This window comes from Mytilus californianus, unplaced genomic scaffold, assembly GCF_021869535.1.
Source record: "Mytilus californianus isolate M0D057914Y unplaced genomic scaffold, xbMytCali1.0.p SCAF_11, whole genome shotgun sequence".
NCBI lineage: Eukaryota > Metazoa > Mollusca > Bivalvia > Mytilida > Mytilidae > Mytilus > Mytilus californianus.
The window spans coordinates 70,587,143-70,603,029 of record NW_026262593.1 but is presented as its reverse complement, the minus strand read 5'-3'; the positions used below and the strand labels follow the sequence as shown (position 1 = coordinate 70,603,029).

General features: G+C 32.9%; 1 protein-coding gene across 2 annotated transcripts; it reads left to right on the top strand.

The window, feature by feature from the left end:
• The first annotated feature begins 3,704 nt into the window (after positions 1–3,704).
• Positions 3,705–15,676, top strand: LOC127720619 (uncharacterized). Of its 2 annotated transcripts, none has more exons than XM_052227301.1 (5): positions 3,705–3,832; positions 9,251–9,396; positions 11,815–11,900; positions 13,959–14,100; positions 14,496–15,676. In XM_052227301.1, exons 2-5 carry the CDS (start codon positions 9,267–9,269, stop codon positions 14,603–14,605), a joined length of 468 nt encoding a protein of 155 aa, XP_052083261.1. In that variant the 5' UTR covers positions 3,705–3,832; positions 9,251–9,266; the 3' UTR covers positions 14,606–15,676. The 2 variants fall into 2 exon arrangements, with proteins under 2 accessions (XP_052083261.1, XP_052083262.1); XM_052227302.1 differs by lacking the exon at positions 3,705–3,832 and adding an exon at positions 5,938–6,025.
• Positions 15,677–15,887: the final 211 nt, after the last annotated feature.

The window sequence follows — 15,887 nt, the reverse complement described above, 5'->3', positions numbered from 1 at the left end:
ACGTGATTCTTTAGTCAAACGGTTTTCAATGCATGGAACCAGTGCTACTTTCTTGGAATAGGATTATCTCCAATGAACATATTTTAAATCCAAACTCTCTTTAATGCAGGGAACCAGCGCTTCTTCCTCGGAAAAGGAATGATTCATTCATGATACAAAGTAGAAATTCATGGAATGAAAATTGCAGCTACTGGTTTTAAGAACAAAGGTGTTTTGAGTAAGTTCCAATAAGTTGATAGAAAATATTGCGAAAAACATCTGCAGTATGCAAATTTGTTAAAATTTTAGATGTTATGTGTATTAATTTTTTAACTACACAAATTGATGGAATATGTTTATTGTTCATTAATTAAAAACTGAATGCTTCTTTTTGTAAATTTATTGGGGTGTAAAAGCGTTGACCGAAGTACATTTTAAAAATGTGCGCACGGTCAACGCTTTTACAACCCTATAAAATTAATAAAAGAAGCATTCAATACTTATAATTACATTTTTTTGCTATGATCATGAACAAACGATTTCTATCAAGTTTTTCTTTTATTTACCTTTGCACTTTATTGTGAAAGATCGTGTCATCATGAAGGTTACATTTCATATTGAAATGAATGTTAATTTCAGAATGACGCGAGATTGCTGTCAGCCAATCAAAATAACGTATTTCATTGAAACATACATGTAATGTAATTAATAATAAAAAGTTATTCATCTATTAATTCATTTATTTATTCCATGCGAATAAAGGAGATGTGGGGTATACATAAATGATACAACAACCCAACAACAACAAAAATTCAAAAGAACATATTGAGGGTCATGTTGGTTCGCAGGCGGGTCGTCGGACACATATTTTAAACTAGATACCCAAATGATGATCGTAGCCAATTTTTTCAAATTTGGACCAGCGGTTTCAGATGAGAAGATATTTGTACAAAGTTTACGTACGCCGACGGACGACGACGGACACGAATTGATGCGAAAAGCTCACTTGGTCTTTTGGGCCAGGTGAGCTAAAAAAAAAAAGATGCAGGGGACGAAAACATATAATAGCTTGTCTTCCATGAGAGTTAAATGGAATGCCTTGTCACGTCCCCTACCAAAGACCATGAGTTTCAGGGAGAATAAAACAGGTTTAATACTTGATATTTTAATCTTCGTAAATATGATTTATTTATTACTTGAAATTGGGATTTGATCTAGCTTTCAGAAACTGCGAGTAACCTAAGGTCGGTACTTTGTGCACGTCTTTTGTCTTTTTGTAAGTTGGTTCGTCTAGTGCGGATCTGATGCACGAGAAAGGCCCTTCCAAACTGACTTTTACCGTGTGTTCTTGTGTTATGCTATTACACCAGTGTTTAAGGTTAAGCACGAGTTTATGTTTTTTGTTTATAATTGATATAATAAATTCTTTTGAATTGTTTGACCATTTTTTCATGTCGATCCTTTTTATAGCTATCTATACGGTATCGGTGTTGCTCATTTCTGAAGGACGTACGGTGACTGGAGGGTTTAATTACATTCTCGTCCTTTGGTCTCTGGTTGATAGTTGTCTCATTTGCAATTATACCACAACTCCTTATTTGTATACTGTAAATTTATAAATACTTTTTTAACCAACAGGATGAACAACGGTATAATATAACACGAGTAATATACAAGTAACTCGTATTGTTATTTTGGATAGAAATATTTGAGTTTTGAAATACACAAAACGACAGTTTAATATCATCTGATACAAGAGTTAATTCACATCATAAATTAAGCGATGCCGATTGATTGATGGTGTTTAACACCATTTCCAGCACTATTGCTATACCATGGTGGTCAGTTTTTATTAGTGGAGGAAGCCGTAATGCCCGGAAAGGAACACTGACAATCATTGGAATTGAACGCACCTGCTATGTGAGGGGATCGAACACACAACCTCAGTATTGACAGGCTAGTGATACAGTAAATTACTCAGAACATTCTGCCACTGAGGCCCATAAAACGAAATTGTACATTTTGCAAATTCTAACGCTATTTAGTTTTGTTGAAATTAAGTTAACCGAGACAATATTGATTTACGTTCTTTTACCAATTTATAATTACATTACATGTATGTTTCATTATAATACGTTATTTTGATTGGCTAAAATCAATCTCGCGTCTTTTTGAAATTAATCTTCGTTTCAAAATGAATTGTAATATTCATGATGATACGAGTCTCAACAAAAAAGTGCAAAGGTAAATAAAAGAAAAACTTGATAGAAATTGTGTTTTCATGATCCTAGCAAAACAAAAAATGTAATTATAAGTATTCAATGCTTCTTTTAGTAATTTTTTATGGTTGTAAAAGCGTTAACCGTGCGCACATATTTAGAATGAAGCGCGGAAAATACAAAATGTACTTCGGTCATAGATGTATGTTTCATTATAATAAGTTATTCTGATTGACTACACTGCAATCTCGCGTTATTCCTTAATCAACTTCATTACACAATAAAATTTATTATTCATGATGACACGAGGTCCCACAATAAAGTGCACAGGTAAATTAAATAAAAACTTGATAAAAATCGTGTTTTCATGATCTTAGCTAAAAAAAATGTAATTATAAGTATTGAATGCTTCTTTTTGTAACTTCATAGGGTTGTAAAAGCGTTGACCGTGCGCACATTTTTAGAATGAAGCGCTTCCGCGCTTCATACCAAATGTACTTCGGTCAACGCTTTTACACCCCAATGAAGTTACAAAAAGAAGCATTCAATTCTTAAATAAATTTACAAAAAAAAGCATTCAATTCTTATATACTATATATTATGTGCAATTTCTAACGATAATTTATTGATTTTATTTCAAATGTTCCGTAATGTCATCTCTTTTCAAATGTCCATTTTAATTTGATTGACCGCTACCATGGAGACGCCATTTGCTGGAAAACTGAAAGTTCGTGCAGGTATCATGATTCTTTCATCTTTTTAATCTATTTTCCCATCGTACTTAGCATTATCAATAGTGTATTTGTGAATTACAGTTCTATGCAATATAAAATTCAGAATGGAAATGGGGAATATGTCAAAGAGACAACAACCCGACCAAAGAGCATATTCTTACCTTTCGAGTAAAATACATTTGGACCAGTAAAACAGCTCTCCCTCAATGATCATTTTCGGTGACTACATGTATGCTCAGATCTTTCGGTAAAGAAATTAATCGTTCAGCATTCAAAGTAAACAAATATCCGATAAAAAAAAACTTTAAAATGCTAATGATATGGACCTACGAAGGCTTATATTATAGGACTTGTCACTACACGGATTACGGAAAACTTCATGAATATGTATATGACACAAACGCGATTATTTCCACACCCCTGCATTGTAATTCACAATTACAACTCCTAAATTGTACTGTTATTATAACTTGTATCACATGGCAGATGGATCGCCTATCTATTCATGATTTTAAATACTGGACGTAAAGCAAATGACAGAGTCAATAAATTTAATCACACAATGTATAACATTTTTTTTTTCCATTCAAATTGTCAAGCAATATCACTGTGACATTATTTTATTGGCATTAAAGATTTCATTTGAATTGAATTCTTAAAAATATAATTCTCCCTTCAAAATAGATTTTGGAATGTCGATAAGATAATCGAGGTTGTTGATATAGGTTCTTCCTTCGAAGATCATTTAATGACGCTTACTGTTTGCCATACATATTTACCTGCTACGTCATCTTGTAAACAAATCTTCAATGTAAAATATGTTACAACCTTATCAATTAATCTGTTATTATTAAGATCTATGGATATCAATCGGTAATGTTGATCAATCTTCGCAACTTAGTGAGTATTGTGTAATCATTTTATGACATCCCTTTGATATTATTTACAGAATAATGATATGATACACATTGACATTTTTTAAATTGTATGTGTTGTGTTTTCTATGGAAGGCCAGGATTTATTGAGAACGGAGGGACGTATATAACATTATTCTAAATTTACTGCATATATGTATCCCAAATGTTCTTGGTTTACATGGTTTACACGACAATAAGTAATAGATTTAAAAGAACATGTTGCACTTAAATTATTTTGTTTCTTCTATAGTGTGTAACGAGATTGATTCCCTTGCATAGTAAATAAGCGGTTGAGCTAGCGAAATACTCGGTTAGAGCGTTGTAACACAGAGGTCTCGGAGGAAACAAAGCGATTTTCTAATAAGAAAATACAATATCATGTTAATAGTGTGAAAGTTGAATTATATGTTAAAATATATGACATTCGTAATACTTGTTCTGTATGTTTTTTGCGACGGCCTCGAGGTAGAGTATTGAATGTTAATTGAGTCACCTCTTTGAATAAAATTATTATTATTATTATTATATTATCATGCTCTCCGGTTACATGTATAATATTTTATAGTCATATAGTATACAGAATTAAAAGAAGTATGCAGAAATATTATTGTTTTGTCATAAATCAGACAGTTGGTTCTTAATTTGATTTGGTTCATATTGTGGCATATTGGTTCATGAGTTCGCTAATTGTTGAAGTTGTTTTATTGGCAATCACATCACATTTACACGTTTTATTATTTGAAAAAACATATTGTAATAAATATTTGTTTTTGTAAAGGTGAAAAACCGTGCTCAGACCAAAATCAACTGTACCCTGACAAATTTCCTAACCAATGGCAATTTTTTTTTTATTTCTCAACGACTTCAATTTTAGATAAAATGAATCATCATAAATAAATCAAAGAATGACTTTTAAATGTTTAACATGATTTATCTTTATGTGAGTATCTGTATATTGTGCTAATTATTATTGCACTATCAACAATTTAATTGTATTGGTAAACATGGTAAAGAGTACCTGTAATACAATTTTGCACCGTATACAAACTCTTTTTTTCTTTTTTTTTACCATGTTTACTGTATTCTGAAGAATACTTTTGAACAGGACCTTAATGGGGATCTCAGGTGCTTCAGAAGTGTAACAGATCGGTGGAATGATTAAAAAAAAAAGCATTCCTTTGACGCATTTATCGAACAGAGTAGAAAACCACGGGGTATACATAGACGTGCCGCTGGTATGGATAACTTTTTTGGAATGTCAAATATATCAATGAGGTGCAATTTCACGGAGGAATATATCAATTGGTAGACATTTTTATGTCGATGGGTCATACATGTTCCTCTTCTGTTAAGATGTCTGTAAACACTGTGTTCTGATCTTTTTGTCTCATAATTTAAATCACGGATCCCATATGGTTAACATCTCATTGAAATAAGATATCATATATACTAGCTGGGAAATATATCATGTATATAAGTGGTTGTGATTTTCTTATGAAATATATGAAAGGGTAGGGATTTTCGCAAAACTCAATACACTGTATATGAATAAGGGTGTTTATCAAACCCCAGCCGGACCTCAATGCCCAAATTTGTATATATAGGTTGAGACCCCAATGCAGAAAACACAGTCGCTCGCCAACAATTTCCACGGCCATTGTAACCTGTACATTTGTAAATGATTCTAATGTTATTGGCATTTAAACGTGTAAATTATCTGTAAATAAAAATTATCACTGTATTCATGGTGTAGTTATATCATGTATATACGGTATAATAATTTACAAATTGGATGTTGCTAATAATCTGTTGGATCGACATAAAGAACAGAAACAACTGACAATGAATTTGGACTTTCGCTAAAAACTGCAATGAGAAAAACAACCGAGTTTGACCCAAAATGATAGCCGTCTTTGTCATTTCTTAACGATTATCATGGGCCATTGTATTGACTCCGTTTAATTCCAAAGTCAGCAACAGTTACTGTTCATTTGTAAATGGTTCTTTGTGTTATACTCGACCTTTAAATATGTGTGAATTACGATATCGGGAAATCTCAAATAAATTATCACTCTATAAAAGTGAGTGTTATCATAGTATAATGTACAAAATCGGATGTTGTTAATATCCTGTTAGGTCGACAGAAGGACAAAAACAACACAGATTCCTAAACAGGGTAAATAATTTTACTGTTGCTATTTTACATTTTCGCTAAAAAGTTCTTTAAATAGCAGTTGGTTTGACCAAAAAAAAAGCTTCTTAAAAAAATTGTTTTTCCACATTTAAGATGATTTTTTTTTTATTTTGCAAAATAAGATCTTAAATTATTTGTAAAGCTAGATGGATACTTATAGGATTCCATTGTATTTGAAAATTATTGAAATTGTAACAATTTTCAAACGATTTTTGTTTAAGCCCTTAGTTATCGAGTATAATGCCGGGTTAAAGAAGTGTCGACCAACAGCTTGGTCAATACGGTATTTGTGTTCTGGTTTTTGCGACATTGTGAATTTACCAAATTTTTCAACATGGAAAGAACAGTAGAATAACTGATGTTGTTATTACAATTTTTTTCTTTTTGGTTTCAGTATCCAGTTAAATCACAAGTGAATAAATAAACTCTCAAATTTTCATAAACTATAGACATGATCAATAAACGGGTTTATCTATAATTGACCTAGAAAACATGGGCGCATCCATTAACCTCTCTCGTGACCGTTTACATTACAACCGTGAAAAATAACGCACACGTGTGTATTGATCAAAACATTATCGATTTTCTGTTTACATTTGTTTTTCTTTCATTTTCTGATTTATTTCACTATGGATACTGCCGAAATCTATTTAAAAAAAGGTTGAACATTTCTTGTGCAGTTAATAGTTGTACAAATAATCGTAGATGTGGAAAAAAAATCAATATTTGAATTACACAAAGAGTTGCACAATGACTGCCCTTGTTTGATTCCATATAACATGTATACGTCTCATTTGATGCCTCTGACGAGCCAACAAATCGAGTGGATCAAAGCTATAAACAGAAAAAACTTTGCATAAACAGGTTTGTATATGGTCTGGACATTTTTTTCTGAATGGTGCACCGAATTCACACAATCCGTTTTTTTTAAATAAAACTTGTTATGAAATTAAAAATACACTGGTAGACGATGAAAAACAATAAAACCTACCCCGAGGCTACATATGTAGTTTTGATTGTAAGCAAATCAACCCAGTATGAATAGACGATTTTTTTTATTCATGACGACTATCTTTATGCTGCAAAATAGACAGACATTCCGACAACATCAACTCAGACAAAAATGTTGTTAACAGAGGAGTAAGGAGTTCAAAATTAAACTCAGTAGAGGCGGAAGATACCAAATAGACATTCAAAACTCATAAGTCGAAGTAAAACTGACCATATCATGGCAAAAAAAAAACGAAAAAACGACGAAAAGACGAACAAGTTCACCGAACATTACATACAAAGCTAACAATTGAGGAACACGAACCCAACACAAAACCGGGGGTGATCTCATGTGCACTGGAAGGATAAGTCGTGTTGCTCATACACGTACAAATCCGATGATTATTATGTCTCATTTGGTGATGTCACAATAGTGGAAAAGACTAATTTGTTGTAACGAAATCGGAACATATACGTGGTCATCTGTGACACAAATATTCCATATATAACGGTCAACCAACTCGTGATGGCGTTCGTAATATTTTCCAGGAATGACTTCAACTTAACCAATTTGAATCCTTGAGGAAATCGTGATCGGATACGCAAGCTCTGAAATATCGCATCAACTGGGAGACATATAACTATAGTACAAATGTTATATGCATGTGTGAATTATGTACACGTGAAGAACAACTAAAAAAACAATTAGCTTTAAGGACTTATTTTCTCAATTAAAAAATTAGTTTTTCAAGCACAAAGTTGTTTGAAGAAGTAAATAATAGATCAGATTTGCAGGTATTCTGGTTTGGGTTGTACAATAGTAAGCAGATACATTCTTTGTTCAATCACCATTCAATGCATAACAAGATATAATGATATTCGTCCCCGATGTCGTCTACTTCACGATTGTCGCATAATTTCCAATCTGTTGTAATTCCATTCCATCTGCCAGTCTCAATCGGCAAATGCTATTTATATTAACATTTTGTCTAAGTTGTTATAGTAAGATAATGAATTGCCATTTTTTTTATAATATATAATAAATTATATGGTAAAAAAGAAAAACAAATTTGAAATTTAAATCTTTTAAAGATTATATAACTATTTAAGCACATTGCTTTTTAGGACATTTCTGTTCATTGCTAGTAAAGGAGTAGGCCCGGTAAGACCCCTTTTTGGCACCAAAATATAGCATTTCAAAAATTTGTTAAAAATGTAAACTTTTAGCTATTTATTGGAAAGAGGAATACTTTTGTTACATATTGATAAATATGGGCTGTTTTTGACATTGCACTGCACATGTATCAGGTACTAGCATCATTAATTCATGCAAAATTACTGAAATCTTCATAATTTTAGCATTTGTGCTAATTTTTAGACGGTTTTTGTCTAAAATGGAAGTGGCCGCCCTTGTGTTCAGTCTTAATATTTAAATATATGTTGTATTTGATGATGATGCATAACATATATGAAGGATGAGACTGAACAAGAATGCGGCCACTTCCATTCTAGACAAAAACCATCTGAAAAGTGACGTTTTTGGGCATATTTAATAGAGTCAAAATCGTTTACATAAACTAATTGAATCGACTGAAGAATTAAGACACTTTCTTGTTTAAAAAATGTCAAAAATCTTTGAACAGATGAAATTCTAATTTTAGGCCAAAATAAGCCATTACCGGACCTTCTCCTTTACCTGTATTTAGTTCAGAAATAAGAATAAATCACATATTAAAATGTATTATTTACCGAGTATGCTATGAAATTATATTAAAATATTGTGATATAACAATTTCTTCTCTTCGATTTTCGTATGTTTTAAATTCATTTAATTTGGTTAATTAGTTAAATCTTTTTACAATTCAATTTCAATTCAACTTAATATATTATTTAAGTTTAGTATCTCAATAATATATTATACAACATTACATGGGGGGGGGGGGGGTCTCATCACGATTCATGAGTTGATTTTTTTGTCTTTCACGATTCACAGAAAATAAATTTCCATGATCACGGATCACGAAAATATAAAAAAAAAAAAATCTGTAGAAAAACGGATCACGATAGCGAAAATGCGCCGATCACGAAGAACGAAAATAACCCATCAGGCCCCTCTATACTGGTATAATTGTTTGTTGTTGCTACCCTATTATGCACGTGATAACGATAATACTGAATATTTAACACATAATGTCACATGATTGTATTTCGTTTCAGGTACTAATTTCAGAGAATGAAAATACTCAATATTATTATACTACTGGCGTCCATAGTTAAATCATCTGAGCAGTGTGATTGTAAAGATGACCCTATTTACATCAATGGGGAAGAAATTACTGGAAACTTGTGTGCAGCAGAAACAAGTAAGTCAATGGTGTCGCTGGCAGATCTTTAATCATAAACATTAAAGCCTCATAAAATACTTATGCTAACCCTACCTACCCTATTTAAACTCGTATAGAAAATAAGAATATTTCAGTGGTGTGATTGCCAATGAAACAAATCTACACCGGAGATCAAATGACGTCCAAGTTAGCAACTATAGGTCACCATATGGCCTTCCAACAATGAAAAAATCCATACGGCATAGAAATCTAAAAAGGGTCCCGAAATGGCAAATATAACTTTAACAATTCAAACGAGAAAACGTGCGGCATGATTTATGTACAAACCAATAAACACAAAACAACTGATATACAGCAACAAACGACATCCACTGAATCCTGACTTGGGACAGGTACTACATAATGTGGTGGGAATAAACATGTTAGCGGGTGCCAAATGCCCTCTACCATGTTACAGTGGCAGTGGCGGATCCAGAAATTTTCATAAGGGGGCCCACTGAATGCCTAAGAGGTGGCCTGCTCCAGTCATGCTTCAGTGATTCCCTAAATAATCAACCTAATTTTATCCCACAATGCCCCAGACAAAGAAAATCTGGCATTGGCTAAAAAAGCTTAGAACATTGGCGGATTCAGAGGGGGCGTGTAGAACGTACGCCAACCCCTTTTGATTGGAAAATATATCATTGTTAGCATAAAATCATAAAAAAAAAAAAAAATGAAAACAACACTCAATAAATTTCATTCGTCCGAAGCGCTTTTCTGGATTTACCTTCATCAGGAACGCTCAAAGCCGAATATTTAGAAGTCAAGCAGTATAAGAACCGACACATTTGTTGAGCTATATGACCAAAAAACATAAATAATAACCAAATCCATTTAAGGTAAAAGTTTTATTTAGTTATTGTCCTTTGGCAGATAAAATATGTGCACCGCGGGGAACATTGGAACTGTGTTCTTTTATTCATGAGGTTATTATCCGCAGGAAGATTTGTAACCATACAACGATACATTATTTTGACTCAAAGACGACCAGTCTTTTGCTTTTACTCCTAAATGCGCGGGGTTGACAGAGAAGCAGCAAATACCAATTTGGTTCGACCCAGACTTGGATCAAAACCATAACCTTCCTCACTTGAGACAAGCACAATAACCCGAGACCACCGAGGTGGTCACTTAGAAGGTGAGGGTTATACATCAATGAGACAAAGGGGAATTGATTTGTGGCAGATTAAATGTCCATTTACATGTAACTAAAGATACATGTATAACAGGTATCTTCAACACATACCTGTACATGTTTCATGTAACTGAAGTTTTCTCTTTTCTACAATGGTGTACATGGTATGATAAAAGTAGATGTAGGGTTTATATAGAGGACAAAAAATAGCCGAAAGATACCAAAGGGACATTCAAACTCATAAATAAACTGACAACGCCGTGGCTAAAAAGAAAAAGACCAACAGAGAAACAACAGTACACAAAACACAAGATGGAAAACTAAAGCCTGAGCAACACGAACCGGAAGTCAGTATATAGCGAAGAGTGTTGAAAGTTGCGTTAAATACCATCAATCAATCAATCCAGCACAGGGTAGCACTCTCGATCAACATACAGTTTCCGACAATAGACAGGCGTCTTTACAGTACGTCAAGCTCTAACTCGCCCAGATTCATTAATTACAACTTGAACAATCACGGATAAACAAATATATACGTTTACAGCCGATTTCAATGAGTGTGTAGGCAAAGGTAATATCTTTGGTTAGCTTGCTTGCTAGCTGAACCGTGAAGTCATCGTTAGGTTAGGTAAACTACCATCCTTTAAGAGTAGACTAGTCCGACAGATAATCTATCTGTCTGTAGGACTAAGCTACTTTGAAAGGAGGGTAGTATACCTTACCTAACTATGACTTCACGGTTCAGCTAGCAAGCAAGCTAACCAAACATATTACTTTTGCCTACACACTCATTGAAATCGGCTGTAACATGATTTTCTTAGCAGGCGTATCTGCTGTTAACATGGCTAGGAAAAGCATGTTAAGATTGACAGATAAAGACAAAATATACAAAGTATTTTGAGGAGGAGGGGGAAACCAGAAATGTTTTCTTTTTTAGTAAATTATGCAGTATACTAACTATTTCAGAGCATACAACTTAAACTTATGTGTTTATCTGGGAACATTGCAGTATTAACATTTGAATATTTTGTTTGTCTGATCGATGGACCACAAAAGAGGGTATACATTGTAGTTTAATCTTTCGAGCCTTTATTTTTTTTTATCTTACTGTTGCCTACCAATGTGTACATGTGTAGTCCCTGGCTTACATTCATAACTAGTAGTACATGTGTATACTCAAGTAAATAATTATTAGAATTTTACGCGAAGCTCAAACATTAGTAAACTAATATGAAACATGTGCTATTTTATTTTAACAGTAATATCAGTTCTAGTAGAGAATGTAAGAGACGGACCGGAAGGGTTTCTAGTGTTCAAGGTCAAACTCCTAGGTCAACCGCTCAGGGTAAGTTAATCACATGTAAAAGACGTACCGGAAGGGTTTCTAGTATTCAATGTCAAACTTCTAGATCTATCAGGCGCGGATCCAGAGCTTAAAGCGGGGGGGGGGGGGGGGGGGGGGGTTGTGAGAAATGTTTTTGAACATTAGAGAAGTATTCTTATTAAACCAAACCATATGTGTTTTTCAATAATTGGCACACTTTTTGTTCGGCATAGGGTTACTCAAAATAAACTTTTTGGATTAGTTTAATTATTTAATTACAGATTGTATCCACCCGTTTTGCAAATGCTGTATCAGCCCTTGCATCTAATCCTCTAGCCGTCTTATCATGTGTGTTGGTGAAGTCTTGTGAACTTAATAAGGCTGGTGTTTTTGGTTTTTTTTTTAGATTAACATTCACTAGTTGCTTTACCCCTATTGTGAACGTTTTTTTTTTAACAAACTGTCCGGGGTTGTCGTCAGTACGGAACAAAACGCAAAATTTGCATTAAATTCCGTCCTGTGAAGTTGAATAGACAATGCATGGGAAATAGTGCAGCCACGCATTTTTGAAGCATCTTTTTAACCAGGACATTTCTCGCTTATTAAAAGGAAAAAAAACTAGGTGGATTCCAGTTTTCATTTAGAATGCTAAGCCTATACATTTGAGCACTAGGTACAGATGTGGAAATGAAGTTTGCAATATTCTTAGATTCAGCAGGTGTCATTTCTAATAAAAAAATCTTATGGATATGATAGGGTGAAAAAGTTTGTTTTTTCTTCAAATCAAGTTAACAGAAAGCGTCGTTTTAATCATAAAACCAACAAAGTAATAACATATAGGGATAGCAGCCTTGGATTGTCTTAATTAAATTCTTTGATCCTCTAATTATCAATTAAGTTCCCCTAAGGCCAATGTAATTATGATATGTGTATATTTAATGGAGTGTAGCGACAACGTGTCCCTATTCAGTGCTGGATATTCAATTTATAGTAAAGATAACATTAAAACAAGAAATGGTTAATACAAAAAAAATTTAAAGATTTTCAAGCGGGGGGGTTTTGCGACCCCCCCCCCCAAACCCCCCTAAATCCGCTAGTGTCTATCATCAACCGCTCAGGGTAAGTTAATCACATGTATAAGCTTTTTAAAAAGCTTGTCTGCTCTTGAGACGTATCTTGAAGAGTTCCTCTGTTGTTCACGGTCCCTTTGATCTTTAATGTTATATCAGATGACTGGAGGATTTATTTTTGTTATGCAAATATTTTAATAGCCTAATTTTTTAAACTATCACATCTTCTTGTGCTTTTTTTCACCATTCCTTCTCAATTAATTAACTAAATATGCCTTGACGTTAGTAATAGTACATGTCATAATTAACATATGACTGTTTATTTAGTAGCTTCATTGCTTTTAATCGTCGGAGTAGAACAATCGGAAAGTCCCTGATTCTGCGTTGCTCAGAAGTCACACGCGCAAAAATTTGACTATTTTGCGCCATCCGACGTCAACTGAAAATTGGCGCGCTTTTGTTGTGAAGAAAATAATTTTAGGTTGGAAAAGAAGATCCGTACCTAGTTTAAAACTTAATAAAGTCTATCTGGTTTAACTTTCTTGTCATTTCCACCGTTATTAAAATAAATATTATCTAAAGTAAGGTAAATGGGATCAAGATGAATTAATGAATGGATTGATGGCTGGCTGTGTACCGTCCAGTAGCAAGTTAAATGCACACTCAGGACGAGAATATGTTGATGTGATTTGTATATGAACACTGCCGTGTACTAGACAGAAACACTGAGTCGAATTTTAAAAATTCTAGTTAACAGGGTTACATTTTGCAGTAGACATTTTATCCTATATCGTTTCTATGTAGGCGACATATGTATCGGTACGCGGCAGTCAACAGTTAAAATATTTTTAATGGAGAAATTGTTTTCATTGTAAATTAAAACTTAGAACACATTTTCATCATTTTAACTTTCAAATGAATTAAAGAAATAAAAATTCTTTTAAGAGAGCAATACAATTTTTTACTATGAGAACTTAATTATATTTTTCTCTTATATATTTTTTATCAGGGCAATTTAGATGGAATAGGTGGACTACCAAACAAAGATGATAAAAACAAAGATGTTGAATTAAATCTGTATATGCCAGTGCCTGACCAAATGTGCCACTCAGATATTGTGTTGTTTGAAAGGCATAAATATGTTCTTTCCGGTATGTATATTTGTTAGCGGATTTTGCACTCTTTTACACAATTGTTAAATTTCAAAATCCTCCACCCCGGGCTATAGCTAGTTTATTATTATTTTTAAATTAAATAACTAAGTTTATATTAAGCGAGATTCAAATCTCACTTGTTATGAAAACCTATGAATATGAACTTGACACGAAAAAATCTTGAATATTAAGTAATTTCTTAAAGTGTCCCATTTAAGTCTAAAAAATCAAATCTTTTTTGCCCAAATGAAAGTGTATTAATATTTTTTTTTAAATAAGACATGAAAATTGTTTCTAAAACAATTGTCGCTAAGGAGGTGTGGACATTCTGGTGTTATTACACATATCATATTTTCAATCAATTTTTATATCTTTTTCTTTCTTTTTTTCAGTCGACAAAGAAGACAAGTATCTGGTATTGAATTTATGTAATTTTGCAGAGGAACTCGGCAACATTTCTAAAACCCAACGGGAAGTCATTGGAAAGGGATGTCCAAGATAAACAATCTATAGTCTGTTGGACGAAATTTATGTGAAATTTTAGAGTTCAAAGATGTAAATGCTGACTATTTTGATATTAAAATTTCATTTTTGTCGAGCCTTCGACTTTAGTCGAAAAAGCGAGACATAGCGATCCTACATTCCGTCGGCGTCGTCGTCACTCTGTGGTTAAAGTTTTTGAAATTTTAATAACTTTCTTAAACTATCCTGGATTTCTACCACACTTGGACAGAAGCTTGTTTATGATCATAAGAAAGTATCCAGAAGTAAATTTTGTAAAAATAAAATTCCTGTTTTTCCGTATTTTACTTGTAAATGGACTTAGTTTTTCTGCCGGGAAACATTACATTCACTCTGTGGTTAAAGTTTTTAAAATTTTAATAACTTTCTTAAACTATCCTGGATTTGTACCAAACTTGGACAGAAGCTTGTTTATGATCATATTAAGATAGTATCCAGAAGTAAATTTGTTAAAATTTTGTACCTGTTTATCCGTATTTTACTTAAAAATGGACTTATTTTTTCTTCCAGTTAACATTAAATACAGTCTGCAGTTAAAGTTTTTAAAACATTTATTAGATTCATAAACTATCCTGGATTTATACCAAACTTTGACAGAAGCTTCTTACAATCAAAAGATAGTATCTAAAGGAATATTTTTATTGATTTTGTTCCTCATTTTTGTTGAGCCTGTGATTAACAGCAAAAATAGGCGAGACACTGGGTTTCGCGGAACCCTTACGAATTTTTTAAAAAGGTGGGAAATGACAAGTGGTTACAATTTTCACGAATTCAATTCACAATTGTTTTGTTTAGAGTGGAATTGCAAGAATAATTTTCAGTACTGAATCTCCCTTTCTAATATTTATTCAACTGTTTAATGAAAAGCTAGTGTTTTTAAAGTGGTAAATGCAATTTAACGTTACTGTATGGCCTATTAATGTAAGTCTGCTTATAGTCTGATACAAAATATCGAATCCATGGACGAACACGTGGTTTACTGTAACGGGTAAAATTTTCATTCCCTGCTTATATATTAATCTTATATTAATAAAGAATTTTATTACATATATCTTAAAGTTGTTGTTTAACATCCGCATGCATAGCTCTGACTCCTTGTCAGGGTTTGCAATAGTTTTTATAAGACCGCAAAAATTCATATTAAGTTTTGTCATTTTAAATAGTTTGGCTTCAAGCATCACTAAAGAGACATCAATTATATTGTCGAAATGCGCATCTGTTCCAGTCAAGTTAATATCGTTGAATACGATTAGAGCAAAACT

Excerpts from the sequence above, each read along its gene's own strand:
- LOC127720619 (XM_052227301.1), top strand. The coding sequence starts at position 9,267 with ATGAAAATACTCAATATTATTATACTACTGGCGTCCATAGTTAAATCA. Across the intron at positions 11,901-13,958 it reads TCCTAGGTCAACCGCTCAGG|GGCAATTTAGATGGAATAGG; the intron begins GTAAGTTAATCA and ends ATTTTTTATCAG. Across the intron at positions 14,101-14,495 it reads GCATAAATATGTTCTTTCCG|TCGACAAAGAAGACAAGTAT; the intron begins GTATGTATATTT and ends TCTTTTTTTCAG.